The 20,038-nt window shown below is 40.0% G+C and overlaps 1 protein-coding gene across 22 annotated transcripts in view; it reads right to left on the bottom strand.

Annotated features, from left to right (window-relative positions):
• GIGYF2 (GRB10 interacting GYF protein 2) overlaps positions 1 to 20,038 on the bottom strand; it is a 161,263-nt gene that overhangs the window by 17,276 nt on the left and 123,949 nt on the right. For all 22 annotated transcript variants that reach the window (XM_054477539.2, XM_054477535.2, XM_054477541.2 and 19 more), the window contains 2 exons: positions 8,203 to 8,439; positions 1,498 to 1,620 (listed from right to left, as the gene is read on the bottom strand). In XM_054477539.2, coding sequence (XP_054333514.1) covers positions 1,498 to 1,620; positions 8,203 to 8,439 — 360 coding nt within the window. The remainder of the gene's footprint in view (positions 1 to 1,497; positions 1,621 to 8,202; positions 8,440 to 20,038) is intronic.

Here is a 20,038-nt window from a genome sequence, read left to right as displayed (position 1 = left end):
AAAAAAAAAAAAAAAATTAGCTGGTGGTGGTGGCAGGTGCCTGTAATCCCAGCTACTCGGGAGGCTGAGGCAGGAGAATCACCTGAACTCAGGAGGTGGAGGCTGCAGTGAGCCGAGATCGCGCCACTGCACTCCTGCCTGGGTGACAGAGTGAGACTCAGTCTCTAAAAGAAAAAAAAGAAAAATAAAATACAAATGAAATAATTATTAACTTCTGGTAGACAGGAGAAGACCTGTGATTCCTTGTCATTACCACTATTATTATCTTTTCATTCAGTGGGGACCAAAATTAGTGGAATAATTTCTAGCCTTGAAGGGAGAGATATACTCTGTTCTGCATCCACTTGTTGATAACCTTTTAGAGAAAGATGATTCCAGAGAGAGTTCAATCCTTTTTTTTTTTTAAATAAAGGTGGGAAATAAGGTCATCTTCAAGTGTGAAGAAACATCTTATCTTACTGGATGACTTCAAGCACACTACATGGTAAACACATATAGACAATTCCCACTTCTCCTTGTGTATCCAAAGCCCTCCTAATTTCAGTGAACCACATGACCCAGATCCAAAAATGACAACTTACATTCTCTAACAAATTGACTGCTCTACCTCAAATCATATCCACATAAAGCATCTTCAAGACTCTGCTATATTAAGTCACCTTTTCAGAGGCCTTCTCAGAACACACTACCTAAATTTGGACAATCCACCACACCATCACTATCCCCGACTCCCAACACTCTCCCTACCCACCTTCCCTTGTTACCTCTCTGACACTTATCAACCTCTCATACGCTACATTTTCTACTTTTCTCTTCTCAACCAGAGGGTCAGCTTCATGAATGCAGAAAATCTTGCCTGTTTTAGATTCAGCTATATCCCCAGACCTTAAGTGAGTAGGTACTCAGTAAACATGTGTTGAATGAATGAATGAATGAATGAATGAGGCACCGAATGGCATACTGAACCAAACTATGAAAATTACTCATTTTCTCCTCTCTGTCAAAAGCTGTTATTCCCCTTCCCTTTTATACTCTTTTGTATCCTTCCTACCCTAATGATGAACTACAGGATATACACTTAAAAGCAGAGGTACTTTATTTCTGTCATATTTTTCTAGACTAGTCAGGGAACCCAGTGTCTTTAGAGAAAAACATATTCTGCTTTCTAGACATCAGACTTATAAAAGATTATCTGCACACAACTCACCCACAATTTTGAACAACTCACGTAGTTTTATTTATGAGGTCTTCTCAAGAACTACAGTAAAATGTTTAAGAAAACTGAACAGTTATGTTACTCAATCTTTATGTTATTCCTATGAGATCCTTTACATTTGCTAGGGTAACCAAATTATGGGCTGAAGTTTAATAATGAACGTCCAATTCAGACACACAACAATTCTGACAGTAATTGTCCTCAGTAACCACTAACCCATAATGCATGCTAGACATTCTGGAACATCGCTTGACTAGATCCCTTTTACTTTAAAATTTTACCTCTTCTCGAAGCTGCCGTTCTCGTTCTTCCTCTAGTTTTTGGATTTCAGCCAACGACAGCGTGGCCTGGGACTGACATGCTGTTGTATTGGACTGCTGGCCCCACGTTGAAGAAGAAGGAAGCTAACAAAAAAGGGAAGGCCGGAAAGTTCATGAGGAAATATGAGCAGGAAACAAAGAAGCAATAATGCATTATGTATACCCAGAACAAATGCATTTCTCTCAACTCCATTTACCACATTCAATTCAAATTTCCTTCTTCATTGCTTTTACTTACTATCCTCTCAGCTTCTTTTGCTTAAGTTTTTGTCACTGCTCCAAACCTAAGTTTATTTTAAAACAACTTATAATACACATACACACTTACATTTCATCTACCACTTGGTGACAACAAATTTGTTACATCTGGTACTGACATAAACAGCAATATACAACCATAAAGAGGAGTAAACAAAAGAATCACTAAATTGGCTTAAGGATTTTTTAATTGATGAAAGCAACAAAGGACATGATATGCTGCTGTTCAGTGAAAGCGTTAAGGACACGATTTCTGAGGGTAGCACCATGAGATTTCTCATCTCATGAGAGATGCCGGCATAGTTCTTGATCAGCCTTTATGAAAGGGAGCCACTATTAACCATGCTGTAGCTTCTAGTCATAAGCATTAAGCTGCTTTTAATCAACAATTTTATTTTTCCCATCCCTTAAGATTATTGACTAAAGTAGAGTATAAATATCTGGGTCCTGAATATTTCAATATTCTCAAAGCCTGATTATTCTCAAAGAATCCCTTGCTCTTCCTGGCCAGAAAAAGACACACTTTCAATACTGAGGCATCAAACATGCGAACACAATAAAAAAGAAACCTAACCAGACTTAAAAAATGTATTTAATAAAAATAATACATGAACATAGATCAAAACAAATAAAATGCCAAACAGTCCCCAAAAGAATGGACCTACAGCAGAAATCTATAACAGTGGATATTGATAGGATAAAAGGTATAAACAGTTTAAACCATCACTGATATTGCCAAACAACTCTTCAAATGAATGTCTTTAACACTACTGAACATAATCAACCCTTAACATTCTTTAGCCTATATGACAGACAATAGGGCATTTCTCTCAAAATGCACCTGCCCTGGGGTGGGGGAGGGGTGCAGAGGGAAGTTAACAAAGACTGGGGGAGGGAGGTGTTGAGAGGCAAAACTGAGCAAAAATTAACTTTTTCTCCACAGGCAATGACTCATTTGAAGGCACTATCAAGATCAAGTAAGGCAGTAGATCTCAAACTGGCAGCATAACCTGAAGGGACCTATAAAAATGTAAAGGCCCTGGTTCCACCACACCTAATCAATCTGAAGATCAGAAGGGAAGGCAGGAGAATCAGCATATTTTAATCATTCTGATGCAGCCAGTAACCACTGATGTTGTCTAAAATCACAGGAGATGTGTCACCCCATGGTAATCAGGAAACAATCTTTCAAGCCCGCTTCAGCAGAACTCAGCCAGCACTGGGAATAGAGGCAGTGCCTCCAGAAATGGCCATCTATCCTCACAGGCACTTCTGAGAATCTTCCTATTGCTGTGCCAAAATATATTTACTCTCTCTCCTCCCTGGCCCGACTCTCTATTTCTCTCTATACACACACACATACATATGCATATATATATATATACACACACACACACACACACACATACATTACATACACACGCTCTTTCTCTAGGTATATACACACACAAAATATATACTCTATATTTCATAGGTCTGCTCTACAGACCAAACTTAAGTCTTCCTTATATAGACTTATGTCTGCTGATAGCTTTCATTTTCCTTAAGTCTTCTTTGTACATCGGAAATGATATCCCAGAGCTTTTTCAACATTGCCTCATGACACTTACCAGCCCAACCATCACCCTATAATGCCCACTCAGGAGAACTGCAGTGTGTCAATCATGCTTCTCACAACAAACTTTTGACAAATCAAAAGCAAATAGGGACCCCCGAATGCCTAATATCCTTCATTGATTTTTAAAACTATACTCTTCTTGTTCTGCCCTGACATTCCTACCTTACATTTCAACACTGGTTTTGCTTTAAGAAATAACTGTTTCACTGTCGGAGTGACAGCATGAGGAGCTGCGTGGACCTGCTCCCTGGCAAAACTGGTGAAGATCATTTTAAAAATACTCATTTAAACTCTCTGGCTGGCAGCAGGGCCTCACACCTGTAATCTCAGCACTTTGGGAGGCCGAGGCGGGCGGATCACTTGAGGTCAGCAGTTTGACATCAGCCTGGCCAACATGGCAAAACCCCATCTCTACTAAAAAAAAAAAGTAGCTGGGTGTGGTGGCACACACCTTTAATCCAGCTACTTGGGAGGCTGAGGCAGGAGGATCGCTTGAACACAGGAGGCAGAGGTTGCAGTGAGCCAAGATCGTGTCACTGCACTCCAGCCGGGGCGACAGAGCCACACTCTGTCTCAAAAAAATAAATAAAGTCTCTGGAAATACTCCTAAGGGCATACAGCAAATAAAAAAAAAAGTTTATTCAAGAATATTTGCTAAAACTTAGTTAAGAACAGCAAGAATTGGTGATACTTAAACCAAGACCTACTCTCCTTCTCTCCTCCCAGCTTAATGAAACAGAAACTCCACTCTAGACTGGTACAGTCAAGACACGGCTCCTTTCTCCCCTCAGCCATCAGTCAGCAGGCTTTCTTCCTGGGAAAAGCACATCAGTGTGTCTCACCCTAATGCCAGTTACCTGTGACAAATGCTAAGTTCCAAACAAGTGCAACAGATGTGGAGACTCTCTTCTTGTGCCTAGCCCCACTCATAGGATGGAAACTCTTGACCACAGCAACACCAACACTAGGGTCGTGATTACCAATGCAGCTGGCCGGGCCAAGCCACCAGGAGAAGCAAGCCAAGAAGACCTGACGCTACTATTCTGCACACCCTTCAGCAAATGTTAGAGGAAAGCAGACCACTGTGCCCACTTCCGGAGCTAACTGAGAGATTTTTGTCTGAGGGTAGTAGTGTAGGAAACAGGTAGAAAACAGAAAGCTCCAGGTTTCTTCCCAAAGGAACTGACTTTATTTCCAACAGATAGTGGATGAGTTCAAGCCTAATGGTGTTTTCAGAAACAGTAGAAGTTGGGATAAAAGGCAATTAGGAGGAGACTGGTAGATTCATAGGAGATACAGGCTAAACTGTAGGAGGCTGCTACCTTATCTGAGAAAACTAGTTAAAGAAAACTAGAAGAAATCCTCCCAGAGTCAAAACAAATTTCATATATAGACCTCAGGAGCTATTTCTTCAAAGAAACCTGAATTTAAGTGGATCAGTCTGTCAGTGTATGCCCCAAGGGATTTTTTTTTTTTTTTTGAGACAGGGTCTCACTCCGTCACCCAGGTTGGAGTGCAGTGGTATGATTCTGGCTCACTACAACCTCTGTCTCCCAGGCTCAAGTGATCTTCCCACCTCAGCCTCCCGAGTAGCTGGGACCACAGGCACACATCACTACACCTGAATAATTTTTTGTATATATATAGGTAGAGATGGGGTTTCACCATGTTGCCCAGGCTGGTCCTGAATTCCTGAGCTCCAGCAAACCACCAGCCTCGGCCTCCCAAAGTGCTAGGATTATAGGCATGAGCCACTGCACCCAGCCCAGGACAATTTTAACCCATTTCCCATCTGCCCCAAGAATATTTGCTGGCAGCATGTGCAGCTGCAGCGTTTACCCAGGGCTAACTCGCAGGTTTTTTTTCCTAGATCATTTGGCATCTGTTTTCTATTCCAACAAGCTGTCCTAACCGCATCAGTGCTGTTTGGATATAATTCTCTGAAAAGCATTTAGGGGTAATGTTAGGACTGTAATCCGAGAGTTATCTCAGGGTCAGTGCTACAGCCACATGCACCACCAGGGATATTCTCAGGGCAAACGGGAAATAGGTTAAGAACAACAGAGCAATCAGCTAGCAATAAGTGGAGTGAAACAGCTGAGTGTCGAAAAGACAATCAAAGAGAGCCCTGCCAAACCCACTGTCACCTCGGAGTCACTCTGGGCACACCCAGTGCTGTATCCCCAACATGGGCAAGAGCGAAGGCTTCAACATGGTCGGGGGGAGGAGGGGAGAGCTGGACTCCACTAAAATAATCCATCCAGTCACAAAACAAACAAACAAGTAAGAAAATCAAGCTGGGAGGGGCGGGTGGAGATACCCAGAGTTGCTACAAGACATTATCAAAAAGTCCAGCTGCCAATAAAAAATTACGAGACATGCAAGAAACAGGTAAGTATAACCCATACACTGGGGAAAAAAGCAGGCGACAAAAACTGCCTGTGAGAGTGAACAAGATGTCAGATTTCACAAAGACTTCACATATGTTATAAAAGTTGTTCAGGGAACCTAAGGAAGCTCTGACTAAAGTAGTAAAGGAAGGTATGATGACAGTGTCACACCAAATAAAGAATATTGATAAAGAGATAGATGATATTTTTTAAAAAACCAAAAGGAAATTCTGGAGTACCAAAGTATAATAACTGAAATTAAAAACTCTGCCCATCAACGGAGGACTGGATAAAGAAAATGGAATGCTACTCAGCCACAAAAAAGAATGAAATCTTGTCTTTCATAGCAATACAGATGAAACTGGAGGCTATTGTCCTAAGTAAGGTGACCCAGAAACAGAAAGTCAAATACTGCATGTTCTTACTTATAAGTGGGGGCTAAACAAATAGGCACACAAAGTGGAATAATGGACAGTGGAGACCCCCAAAGCTGGGAGAATAGGAGGTAAGTAAGGGTTGAACAATCACCTACTGGGTACAATGCTCACTATTTAGGAGATAAGTACACGAAAAGCCTGGACTTCACCACTGTGCAATACATGCAATTAAGAAACCTACACTTGCATGCCCTAAATATATATAAAAAATTTTTAGTTAAAAAAAATCACTAGAGGTACACTACAGTATATCTGAACTGGCAAAAGAAAGAAACTTAAAGATAGATCAATACAGATTACACAAAGAACAGAGAGAAGAACATGAAAACTGAAGAGAGCCTTAGAGAAATGAGACACCATTAAGTGCACGAACTGCATCAACATAAGCATCACTCAAGTGCCTGAAGGACAGAGAGAAAGGAACAGAACATACAATTGAAGAAATAATGGCTAAAAACTTCTCCAGTTTATGGAAAAACATTAATCTACACATCCAGGAAGCACCATGAGTAGATTAAACACAAGGAGATCCATAAACAGACATGTCATAGTAAAAATGCTGAAAGCCAGACTCAGTTTGGAAGTTACCTTTTTTCAAGAAGCCTCTCCAAACTTCCCAGATGGACAGTGGTTCTCACATTTTAGAGAGCATGGGTTTGTTTAAATACAAGATTTCTCAGTTCCACCCCTAGAGGTTCTGATTCGATAGGTCTGGGGTGCGAATCTGCACATCTCACAAGTTCCCAAGTGACGGAACTCTGAGAATGACTGACTCCATGCCACCTCTCCCACTATACTCACCATACTATATTCTACTTGCCTGTTTATATGTCTAACCTGTGAGCTACTTGAAGATAGGGGACACTAAACCTTACTGCTCACTGCAGACCGAGCATGAAGTTATGCAGAACCTGCCATAAATCTGCTCCTCCCTTCCCAATTACTCCAATTCCATCAACAGTTCCACTATCTTCTCGAGTCACTGAAACTTATCTGGCAGGCACCCCAGCTTCTGCCTTCCTCCCTCAGCTCCAAAAAGTAATTAATTCTTGCTGACTGCTATCAGGCCAGCTCCCTCCTGCTGGCCTCTCCTATTCATTCACACCAGCACCAACACAGCCTCTTTAATAGGCTCCCAGTATTCACTTTCTCCTTATTAAAAAAAAAAAAAAAAAAGCTTTGAATCCTCTTTAAAACAACATTTTGTATATATCACCTCTTAACGTAACTTTCAATAAATGCCTATGGCCAACTCTGTTTCAAGCCCTATATTCTAGTTCCCATTTACACATCTGAATGTTTACATGCCTATATTTTTAAGTTTGTGAGCTCTCTGGGAGCAACTGCCTTGTCTCATTTATCTTTGTCTCAGCAGCGCTGAACTGGTATGGAATAGGCAGTCCAGTGTTTACTGAGCCACATTAAATTTACAAACCAAACAGATTTACTTGTTTTGCCTGCATTGCTGCTCACGTCCTATCCTCTTGTTTACTCCTCTCTCATTTAAATGCCTAATACAAAGTACGTGCATTATATACCTTATTGATGATCAAAAAACCAAAGTAGTAATATTCAATGATAAAGAAAGTACCGGGCACAGTGGCTCACACCCGTAATCCCAGCAGTGGGCAACATGGTGAAACACCATCTCTACTAAAAACATAAAAAACTAGCTGGGCGTGATGGGGCACGCCTATAGTCTCAGCTACTGGGGAGGCTGAGGTGGGAGGATCATATAAGCTGCCCAAGGAAGTCGAGGTTACAGTGAACCAAGATCGTGCCACTGCACTCCAGCCTGGGTGATGGGAGTGAGACCCAGTCTCAAAAATAAATAAATAATTTAAAATATTTTAATATTAAAAGAAGAAAGAAAGTACAGTTTTACTGCTACTGGTACAGCCAACACCTACCTAACTAAAAAATGTTAGCAAGGAGCTCCTAAGGTTGATGCCTCGGGCTTTACCTTCATCTGCGCCAGCTGTTGTTGCTGCTGCTGCTGCTGCAACCTCCGGAGAGCCTCTTGCTGCTGCTGCCTCTGGCGCATTAACTCCTTCTGCCGCTGGACCTCCAGCTCCTTCCTCTTCCGTTCTTCTTCCTCATGCCGGAGTCTGGCTGCCTCCTCTTCCATCCGCAGCCGGTTCTCCTCTAATCGACGCTGGGCTTCTTCTTCTTCCCGGGCCCATTTTGCAGCCTCCTCTTCCTTTCCAGAAGGAAAAAGTAAAGAGATAAAAATTTTATTAATTGTGGGGGGAAAAAATCTGACTCATTTTTGAAAGCTTCTGTCAAATGGCTATAGAAATGACGGAGAAAGCAGAAACTCTGTTCATGATGACGCAAGGTAGAAGTAACCTTTCTTTTAAAATATATTTATAGTAGCCACAAAGGCCTGGTATGCTTACAGGATGAAATTTTAATTAAAGGACTGTCACTTTAAAAATGTGCAGTCAAAGCTCTGATCTCGAAGCAGCTCACCATCAACTACAGGAAAGTCTCCTGGAAACACTGCTCCAACATGTGAGGTGAGCAAGCCTTTCAGGGTGCTGAGCGCTAAGAGCTACCAATACCTTGTAAGAATGCCGATTACCATGAAAGCACCAGCCAGTTCTGGAACCAAAGCAACTTTCCAAGACCACAGAATTCCATCCCTGGCTCTTGCCCCTTGTGGCCCATGGGCCCTTCAGAACATGTGTCCTCAACCAGTCCTCCACCATCTACTGCATTTGCCCTCACCTGGGCTCATTTTCCTTCCGCTTCCTTCCCTCAAAACCATTCCATTGTGCCCTGCGAAACTCATTTCACTAAGAAATGCCCTTCATCTTTGGAGTCTGTCTGCTGTGCCTACAATGCTTTGTCTTACCCATATCACATTCCTCTACTTCATTCTCTAAAATGTAGGTCAGATAGAAGTCAGCCACTCAGAGACTCGCCTAGCCTTTAGGAGGTATACTTCACCTTTGCCTTTTGATTAAGGTCAACTATACCCTGTCCTTATCTATTTGCTTCTAGTCCACCTATGGCAGCTCCTGTTTCTACTTATCCAATAACCACTACCTTTGTCAGGCTTATGCCTTGCAGACAAAGCCTCCTGCCACATCAGAGGTTTAAAATGTCAGATTTTGCTTTTAAGCTTCCAGCGTAACTAGGGGTAGCCATGTGATCCAATTGGGGTCAAAGAGATGTCTACTGGGAGACCTCTCAGGAAGAAATTCTTCCCAGATAAAAGGAAGAAAGCATGAGAGAAGGGCCATTCCCTGTCTGGATACAGGTTGCACACAGTGTGATATCCAAAACTCTTAACCATGACGTGAAACATCTGAACTCAAAAGTCAACACACCAGGAAATGGCAGAGGAAGAGTATGCAAAGGCCGTAAATACTTAATGGCATTCACTGAATCACTGAAGCAAGTGTACAACAGGCTGATGGGCAGACCTCCTTAGAGTGTGAGGCAACAATTTCATTTATTATTTAAGCCACCTTAAATGGGTATTTTTATTTTGGAGCTGAAAGTATCCTAATGATGGCGCTTACTTCTTGTATATTCATCACACACATAGGCTGTGCTTCTTGAGGACAGAAACAATTTCCTAAAAAGTCTTATACTCCACCAGAAAACAAGCACAATAACTGGCATGTAGTACATTAACTAAACATGTTAACTGTTAAATGAATAAACCAAAGAATGAATCAACACACAATCTAACTTGGAAGCTATCTATCTCTAACAGAATTTAGGTTTCTGAAAAAAAATCTCAATTTAGAACACAGGCAAAAGTAAGCAAAACTCTACATTCTTAAGTGTGGACTGCACAGAGTGACTTCCAAGGAGTCAGTACAGTCCTGACTTACAGTACTACTTACAGAAGTAAGGGGGGAGGTAACTTACAGTGGAGAAACCTGGCAAATACTACTTCAGCCAGGTGATCAAGGTCTACATCAGCAGTCCCAAACCATGTTGGCAATACGTGTACCCCTTGATTTGATGTGATGAAAATGCCACCTTGCCTCTGTGATCTTCCTCCCAAATACCCATAGTCCAGTCTATTCATGAGAAAAACTTCAGATAAATTCCAATCAAGGGCTACCCTATAATACACTAACCAATATTTCTTAAAACTGTCAAAGTCATCAAAAACAAGGAAAGTCTAAGAAACTGTCATAGCCAAGAAGGGCCTAAAGAGACACGACAGCTAAACGTAATATGATATTCTCTTTTTTACAAGTTATTATCATTATTTTTTTTTGTAGAGACAGGGTCTCGCTATGTTGCTCAGGATGTTCTCGAACTCCTGGCCTCAGCGATCCTTCTGCCTCAGCCTCTTGAGTCGTGGGGATTACAAGTGTTAGCCACTGTGCCCAGCTAATATGATATTCTGAATGGAATCCTGGAACAGAAAAAGGACATTAGGGAAAAGCTTTAAAAATCTCAATAAACAATGGATGTTAGTTAATAATAGTGCATTAGCATCAGTTTATTAGTTGTAACAAATGTACCATACTCATGTAAGATATTAATAGCAGGGGAAACTGGGAGCAAGGGGAAATATGGAAGCTCGTGCATTATATTTCCAGTTTCTCTGAAAATCTAACACTTTTCTAAAAATAAAGTCTACCAATAAAAAAAAAAATCTATGTTCTTAAACATTAAAATAAAATGATTTGGGGGTTCTAGTTTCTTATAATGACAGAGTACCATGGTTGGACCAACTGTCACACATTTAATTATAAAAGCTGAACTAAACATCAATGAACTAAAAACGAAAAAAAGAACAGGTATACTGAGCCAGGCCCAGTGGTTTGTGCCTGTAATCCCAACTACTAAGGAAGCTGAAGCGAAAGGATCACATGAGGCCAGGAATTTGAGATGAGACTGGGCAATACAGTGAGACTCCTGTCTCCAAAAACATAAAGTAAAAATTAGCCAGGCATGGGGCATGTGCCTGCAGTCCCAGGTACTTGAGAGGCTGAGACAGGAGGATCGCTTGAGCCCAGGAGTTCAAGGTTGTAGTGAGTTATAATCACACCACTGCACTCCAACCTGGGCGACAGAGTGGGACGCTGTCAATAAAAATAAATAAATTAAATAAACAAATAAATAAATAAATAAACAAATGAATGAATGAATGAATGAACACCAGAGAGAAATCAAAGAAGAGTCTACCTTTCCCTGCCCGCCAACTGTCTACTAATCAAAAAGCATAACTTTGAAAAAATACATGTAAGATTTTTATTTATGTTTTGCCTAAGGGCACTCCCCCATGCACCAGCAAGGGGCTCAAAGTGTTACTAGCGGTTCTGGTGGTCAAAAGAGAGTGTTCTGGAACAGAGAAGCAGACATTAACCTAGGGGGAAAATTTGGAAGCGGGACCATCAGAAGGAAGGGAACCAGAAAAGAGATGAGCCCCCAAATCTGCAGAAATCCTTGGCTGGCTCATAAACTACAGGCATGAAGTAGACCTCAGGATCAAGCTAAAAGGTGCAGCTGGAAGCTGGAAAAACTCAGTAACTGAGATTAGAGATTTCTGCTGCTCTACCATGAGTGGGGTGCAATGCTGAAGACTGAATTGACCAAGGTAACTGCCAGCCAGAACTAAACTCTTTAAAGGAACAAACCAGAATGCATAATCTCTATAATCTACCATTCAGAATGTTCCTTATACAATTTTTTTTTATTACAAAAATCAGTAGATACACACAAAAATGGAATAAGGAAAAAATATATACCATGCAAACACCAAAGACAACTAGAATGGCAACCTTAACGTCAATTTAATAGACTTTAAGACAAGGAATACAATCAGAGGTAAATAGGAACATTTCGTAACAATAAAGGTTCACTAAGAAGACAGAACTATATAAATGTATATGTAAGTAATAATAGAGCCTCAAGACACAAGAGCAAATACTAACATTTAAAGGGAGAAATGAACAAATCAAAAACTGCAGTTTCAGATTTTAGCATCTGTTTTCTTAAGATGAAAATGCATGGCTAATTTTGAAAAAATTTTAGCATCTCTCCTAGGAATCAATATAACAACTAGATAAAAATTAAGTAAGGATATAAAATATTTAAATGTTATCAACCACCCTGACCTAATTGTCATTCATGAAACACTACACTCAACAATTGAGAAATACACATTCTTTTCAAATGTAGGAGGCCAAGCTTGGTACCTCCTGCCTATAATTCTAGCACTTTGTGGGGCTGAGGCAGGAGGACTGTTTGAGGCCAGGAATTCAAGACCAGCCTGGGCAATACAGCAAGACCCCATCTCTACACACTCTATATATTTTTAAATTTTTTTCCTTTTTAAAAAAACTAGTTAGATTCAGCAGTGGGGGGTGGTATACTAACTTCAGTGACACTAATAATTTTAATAAATTCTGATAACCCACTACCATCAGACCAGCCAAGACCCTGCCTCTATAAAAACTTTTTAAAAAATTAGCCATGCATGGTGGTATGTGCTTGTAGTTCCTGCTACTCTGGTGGCTGAAGTGGGAGAATAGCTCGAACCAAGGAGTTCTAGGCTGCAGTGAGCTATAATCACACCATTGTACTTCACTGTGGGCAAAAGAGTGAGACCTGGACTCAAACAAACAAACAAACAAACAAACAAACCCACCCAGAAATGCACATGGAATAATTCACCAGGACAAGACATATACTGAACCAAAAAAAAAAAAAAAAAGTCAATAAATTTTTTAAAATTGGGATCTTACAGATTGTGTTCTCTGACTACAACATAATTAAGTTAGAACTAAATATAAGTAAGGGGTTAGGCACCATGGCTCATGCCTGTAATCCCAGCACTTTGGGAGGCCAGGGCGGGCTGACTGCTTGAGCCCAGGAGTTCAAGACCAGACTGGGCAACATGGCGAAACCCTATGTCTTCAAAAACAAAAATTAACCAGGTGTGGTGGCACACATCTGTGGTCCCACCTACTCAGGAGACTGAGGTGAGAGGATCACCTGAGCCCAGGGACGTAAAGGCTGCAATGAGCTGTGACCATACCACTGTAATCCAGCCCGGGTGACAGAGTGAGACCCTGTCTCAAAAAAAAAAAAAAGAAAAGAAAAGGCTCCCAAATACTTGGAAATTAAATAACCCATTCTCAAATAACTCATAAGCCAAAGTGGAAATTACAAAAAAATTCAAAAGTGCTTTAAACTAAATAATAAAAAATGCAACATACTAAAAATTGTGACATGTAATTAAAGAAATGCTCAGAGAGAAATATATTGCTTTACATGTATTTATTAAAAAGGAAGAAAGGTTTAAAATTTATTATCTAAATTTTTGTCTTAAGAAACTAGAAAAAGACGCAAATTCAACTCAAAGTAGAAGACAGAAAATAACTGTGTGGCAGGAATCAATGAAAAGATAAATAAGTAACAAAGCCAAAAGTTGGTTCTTTGTTCAATCTTTCAAAAGACTGATAAACGGAACACAAACTACCAATATGCAGAATAAAATGAGGACTATTGCTACAGACCAAGCATAAAAAGAATAACAATGAATGAAATTGTGCCATTGAATTTGACAGCTTTGTTAAAACGACACAGATTACAAACACTGACAAGACAAAACAACCTGATTAGCCACATAATTCAAAGAAACTGAACTTTATAAAAAATCTCTCCACAAAGAAAACATTAGGCTCTGATGGTCTCAATGGTGAACTCTATCAAACACAAGCATGCCTCAAAGATACTGCAGGTTCAGTACCAGGCTACTGCAATAAAGTGAAGATTGCAATAAAGCAAGTCGTACAAAACTTTTGGTTTCCCGGTGCATATAAAAGTTTATACTCTAAAGTAGTCTACTAGATTGTTTAACCACATTATGTCTTAAAAAACAATGTCTATACTTTGAAAATCCCAAGGGCCCTAGGATTTTCAGAATGGTAAATGAGCATTGGCTTCAACTTAGTCACCAGCTGCATTAGCCGCTAACAAGAGAGTCAGCCTGTCCTTTGAGGCTCTGAGGCCAGGCACTGACTTCTCCTCCCTAGCTATGAAAGTCCTAGATGATATCTTCTTTTATTAGAAGGCTGTTTCACCTACATTGAAAATCTGTTGCTTAAAAAAATGCAACCATCATCTGGGCTTTCAGAGAGTTGTATTCTTTTTTGATGGTCTTGGCTTGATGTTGATGGCTGTTGATCAGGGTAGTGGTTGCTGAAGGCTGGGATGACTGCAGCAATTTCTTAAAATAAGACATCAGTGAAGTCTGCTGCACTGACTGACTCTAATTTCTATGAAAGATTTCTCTGCAGTATGTGATGCTGTTTGATAGCATTTTATCTAGGGCAGAACTTCTTTCAAAATTGGAGTCAATCATATCCTCTGCCCACTTTTTGATGGGGTTGTTTGTTTTTTTCTTGTAAATTTGTTTAAGTTCTTTGCAGATTATGGATATTAGCCCTTTGTCAGATGGGCAGATTGCAAAGATTTTTCTCCCATTCTGTAGGATGCCTGTTCACTCTGATGATAGTTTCTTTTGCTGTGCAGAAGCTCTTTAATTAGATACCATTTGTCTATTTTGGCTTTTGTACACTTCTCAAAAGAAGACATTTATGCAGCCAACAGATATATGAAAAAATGCTCATCATCACTGGTCATCAGAGAAACGCAAATCAAAACCACAATGAGATACCATCTCATGCCAGTTAGAATGGCAATCATTAAAAAGTCAGGAAACAACAGATGCTAGAGAGGACGTGGAGAAATAGGAATGCTTTTACACTGTTGGTGGGAGTGTAAATTAGTTCAACCATTGTGGAAGACAGTGTGGCAATTCCTCAAAGATCTAGAACTACAAATACTATTTGACCCAGCGATCCCATTACTGGGTATATACCCAAAGGATTATAAATCATGCTACTATAAAGACACATGCACACATATGTTTATTGAGGCACTATTCAGAATAGCAAAGACTTAGAACCAACCCAAATGTCCATCAACGATAGACTGGATTAGGAAAATGTGGCACATATACACCATGGAATACTACGCAGCCATAAAAAAGGATGAGTTCATGTCCTTTGCAGGGACATGGATGAAGCTGGAAATCATCATTCTAAGCAAACTACCACAAGGACAGAAAACCAAACACCACATGTTCTCACTCACAGGTGGGAGTTGAACATGAGAACACATGGACACAGGGCAGGGAACATCACACACCAGGGCCTGTTGAGGGGTGGGGGGCTGGGGGAGGGATAGCATTAGGAGAAATACCTAATGTAAATGACGAGTTGATGGGTGCAGCAAACCAACATGGCACATGTATACCTATGTAACAAACCTGCACGCTGTGCACATGTACCCTAGAACTTAATTAAAAAAAAAAAAAATTGGAGTCAATCTCTCAAACCCTGCCACTGCTTTATCAGCTAAGTTTATGTAATATTCTAAATCCTTTGTTGTCATTTCAACAATGTTCACGACATCTTCACCAGGTGTAGATGCCATCTTAAGAAACTACTTTATTTGCATATGGAAAGTAGTTGCTTCCATAAGAAGCAACTGCTGACACATTCAAACTTTACCATGAGATTATAGCAATTCAGTCACATCTTCAGGCTCTACTTCTGAATTCTAGTTCTCTTGCTATTTCCACCACATCCGCAGTTGCTTCCTCCACTGAAGTCTTGAACCCCTCACAGTCATCCATGAGGGTGGGAATCAACTTTTTCCAAACTACTGTTAATGTTGACATTTTGACTTCCTCTCATGAATCACTAATGTTCTTTAATGGCATCTGGAATGGCAAATCCTTTACAGAAGATTTTCAATTTACTTTGCCCAGATCCATCAGAGGAATCACTACCCATGGTACACAACAGAGCATTATGAAGTATGTTTCTTAAATAATGACACTTGAACATCAACATTAATCCTTGATCCACTGCAGCTGCAGAATGAATGTTATGTTGGCATGGATGAAAACAACATTAATTTCCTTGTACATCTCCATCAGAGCTCTTGGATGACTAGGGGCATTGTCAGTGAGCAGTAATATTTTGAAAGGAGCAGTAGGTCTTCAACAGTGAGTTTAAAATATTCAATATACCACACTGTAAACAGATGTGCTGTCATCCAGGCTTTGCTGTTCCATTTATACAGCACAGGCAGAGTAGATTTAGTATAATTCTTAAAGACCCTAGGATTTTCAGAATGGTAAATGAGCACTGGCTTCAATTTTAAGTCACCAGCTGCATTAGCCCCTAACAAGAGAGTCAGCCTGTCCTTTAAAGCTTTGAAGCCAGGCACTGACTTCTCCTCTCTAGCTATGAAAGTCCTAGATAATATCTTCTTCTATTAGAAGGCTGTTTCATCTATACTGAAAATATGTTACTTAGTGCAACCACCTTCATCAATGATCTTAAGTAGGGCTTCTGGATAACTTGCTACAGCTTCTATATCAGCACTAGCTGCTTCACCTTGTGCTTTTAATTTATGGAAATGGCTTCTTTCCTTAAACTTCATGAACCAATCGCTGATAGCTTCAAACTTTTCTTCTTCAGCTTCATCACCTCTCTTGGCTTTCACAGAACTGAAGAGAGTTTTAAGGCCTTGTTCTGGATTAGGCTTTGGCTTAAGGGAATGTTGCGGCTGGTCTGATCTTCTATCCAGACCACTAAAACTATCTCCATATCAGCAATAAGGCTGTTTGGCTTTCTGGTCATTCATGTGTTCACTGGAGTAGCACTTTTAATTTTCTTCAATAACTTTTCCTTTGCATTTACAACTTAGCTAACTGGCACAGGGGGTCCTAGCCTTTGGCCTATCTCGGCTTCTGACATGCCTTCCTCACTAAGCTTAATCATTTCTAGCATTCAATTTAAAGTGTGAAACATGACTCTTCCTTTCACTTGAACCCTTAGAGGCCATTGTAGGGTTATTAATTGGCCTAATTTCAATAATGATGTGTCTCAGCTAACAGGGAGGTCCAAGGAGAGGAAGAGAGACAGGGAACAGCCAGTCAGTAGTCAGAACATACACAATAGGTATGGATTAAGTTTGCTGCCTTATGTGGGCACAGTTCACGGCACTCCACAACAATTTCAATAGTGACATCAAAAATCACTTATTACAGATCACTGTAACAGATGTAACAGTAAAAAAAATCTGAAACATTGCAAGAATTACCCAAGTGTGACACAGAGACAAAGTGAGCACATGCTGCTGGCCAACAGACTTGGTCGATGCAGGGCTGCCACAAGCCCTTCAATTCGTAAAAAATGAAATACGTGCAAAGCACAAGAAAGTGAAGCACAATAAAATGAGGTATGCCTGTATTCAATGAAGAAATAATTCCAATCTTACACAAACTTTTTCAGAAAACAATGAAAGTATCACATTCCAATTTAAGAGGCCAGTATAAACCTAACACCAAAAGGGGACAAAAGCATTACAAGAAAATTATAGGTCAGGCGCGGTGGCTCACTCCTGTAATCCCACCACTTTGAGAGGCTGAGACAAGAAAACTGCTTGAGTCCAGGAATTCAAGACCAGCCTGAGCAACACAGCAAGACCCCATATCTCTACAAAAAATAAAAAAATTAGCCAGGTGTGGTGGCATGAGCATGTGGCCCAAGCTACTGAGGTGGCTGAGGTGGGATGCTTGATTGAGCATGGTAGGTTGAGGCTGTAGTGAGCCAAGACTGCAGCCTGGGTGACAGTGTGAGACCATCTCAATAAAAAAAAAAAAAAAAAAAAAGGAAAAAGAGAAAGAAAATTGTAGACCTATCTCTCCCTCATGAACACAGATGGAAATATTCTTAACAAAACAGTACCAAATTAGGTTAACATATGTATCAAGTAGGGTGGTAATTCAGGAACCAAAGTTGACTTAACCTTCAAACCTCAGTTATTAATAACTCAGTTATTAATATTAATTAATATTAATAATTCACCATATGAGCAGAATGAAAAAACTAAATGATCATCAATGCAGATAAAGCATTTTACAACCTCAATATCTATTCATTGAAAAACTTTCAGTAAACTAGGACTGGAAAGAAACTTCTTCAGTTGGATAATGGATACCTATGAAAAACTATCAATATATTTAATGGTGAAATACCGGACATTTTCACCCCAATACTGGAAATAAGGCTATTATACATTTTAACCACTTCTATCCAAGGTTGGAAAGGAAGAATTAAAACTGCTCCTATTTATCAATAAGATTTCATAGAAAATCCTAAGGAATCAACAAAAATACTATTAGAGGTAGTAAGTTGAGTTTCACAAGGTGTCAGAATATAAGATCTATATATGAAAACCAATCAATTCCATTTCTATATAGAACTGGAAAATAAACAGCTTTACCCCCGCCCAAGACACAGTCTTGCCCTGTCGCCCAGGCTGGAATGCAGGGGTGCCTCGGCTCACTGCAACCTCCGCCTCCCGCGTTCAAGCAATTCTCCTGCCTTAGCCACCCAAGTAACTGGGATTACAGGCGCGCACCACCACGCCCAGCTAATTTTTGTATTTTTAGTAGAGACAGGGTTTCACCCCGTTGGCCAGGCTGGTCTCGAACTCCTGACTTCGTGATCTGCCAGCCTTGGCCTCCCAAAGTGCTGAGATTACAGGCGTGAGCCACCGCACCCAGCCTGCTGGAAAATAAACTTTTAAAATTCCATTGACAATAGCAAAAAAAGAAAAAAATCAGTTTTTTAAAGATGTATATAACTTGTATAATGAAAACAAAATGGTACTGAGAAAAAACAAGGAAAACATAAGCAAATGGAAAGTTATACCATGTTCATTGCCTGGAAGACTCAGTATATCTTAAAATGTGAATTCTCTTCAATTTAGATTCCACACAATCCAAATCATAACCACAGTAGGCTTTTACTTATATAGAAATTAAGAAGATAATTTTAAATTTTAATAGGAAGGCAAAAGATCTTAGTCAAGCAGTCTTGAATAAAAAGGCAAAGCTGGAAGACATAATGACTTACTTCTAGTTACTATAAAGGTACAGTAGTAATCAAATCAGTGCGTACTCATTTAAGGACAGGCAAACTTATCAGTGGAACAAAAGGGAAGAGTCCAGTAAAAAAAAAAAAAACATATTTATACAATTGACTTCGACAAAAGCATCAAATATTCAATAGAAAAAGTGAAGACTTTGCAAAAACAGGCAATGGAACAACCCATACCTCTTATCAGACAGAAAAAACAATTCAAACTATTTGTAAAACCAAAACTATAAAGCTTTAAAAAAAATACAGGGGATATTTTAATAATCTGTAGGTTGGCAAATATTTCTTATATAGAAACAAAAAAACACTAATAAAAGACAAATTTAATAGGATTTCATCAAAATTAAAAATCTCTGCTTATCAAAAGATCCCCTAGGAAAATAAATAGACATGCTATAGCCTGGAGGAAAGTATGCACAGCATTTATCTAACAAAGGACATGTACTGAGAATATAAGGAATCCAAACTAAAAGAAAGAGCTGAAAGTATACAACTTGTGAGAAAAAAAATAGATAAATTGGACGCTATTGGCCAGGTGCGGTGGCTCATGCCTCTACCCCAACACTTTAGGAGGCCAAGGCAAGCGATCACCTGAGGTCAGGAGTTCAAGACCAGCCTGGCCAACATGGCGAAACCCTATCTCTATCAAAAATACAAAAATTAGCTGAGCGTGGCAGCACATGCCTGTAGTCCCAGCTACTCAGGAGGCTGAAGCAGAACTGCCTGAACCTGGGAGGCAGAGGCTGCAGTAAGCCAAGATCGCACCACTGCGCTCCAACCTGGGCAACAGAGCGA

Source organism: Pongo pygmaeus, chromosome 11, assembly GCF_028885625.2.
Source record: "Pongo pygmaeus isolate AG05252 chromosome 11, NHGRI_mPonPyg2-v2.0_pri, whole genome shotgun sequence".
NCBI lineage: Eukaryota > Metazoa > Chordata > Mammalia > Primates > Hominidae > Pongo > Pongo pygmaeus.
The sequence above is the reverse complement of the archived record's forward strand: the minus strand, read 5'-3'. Positions and strand labels throughout refer to the sequence as shown.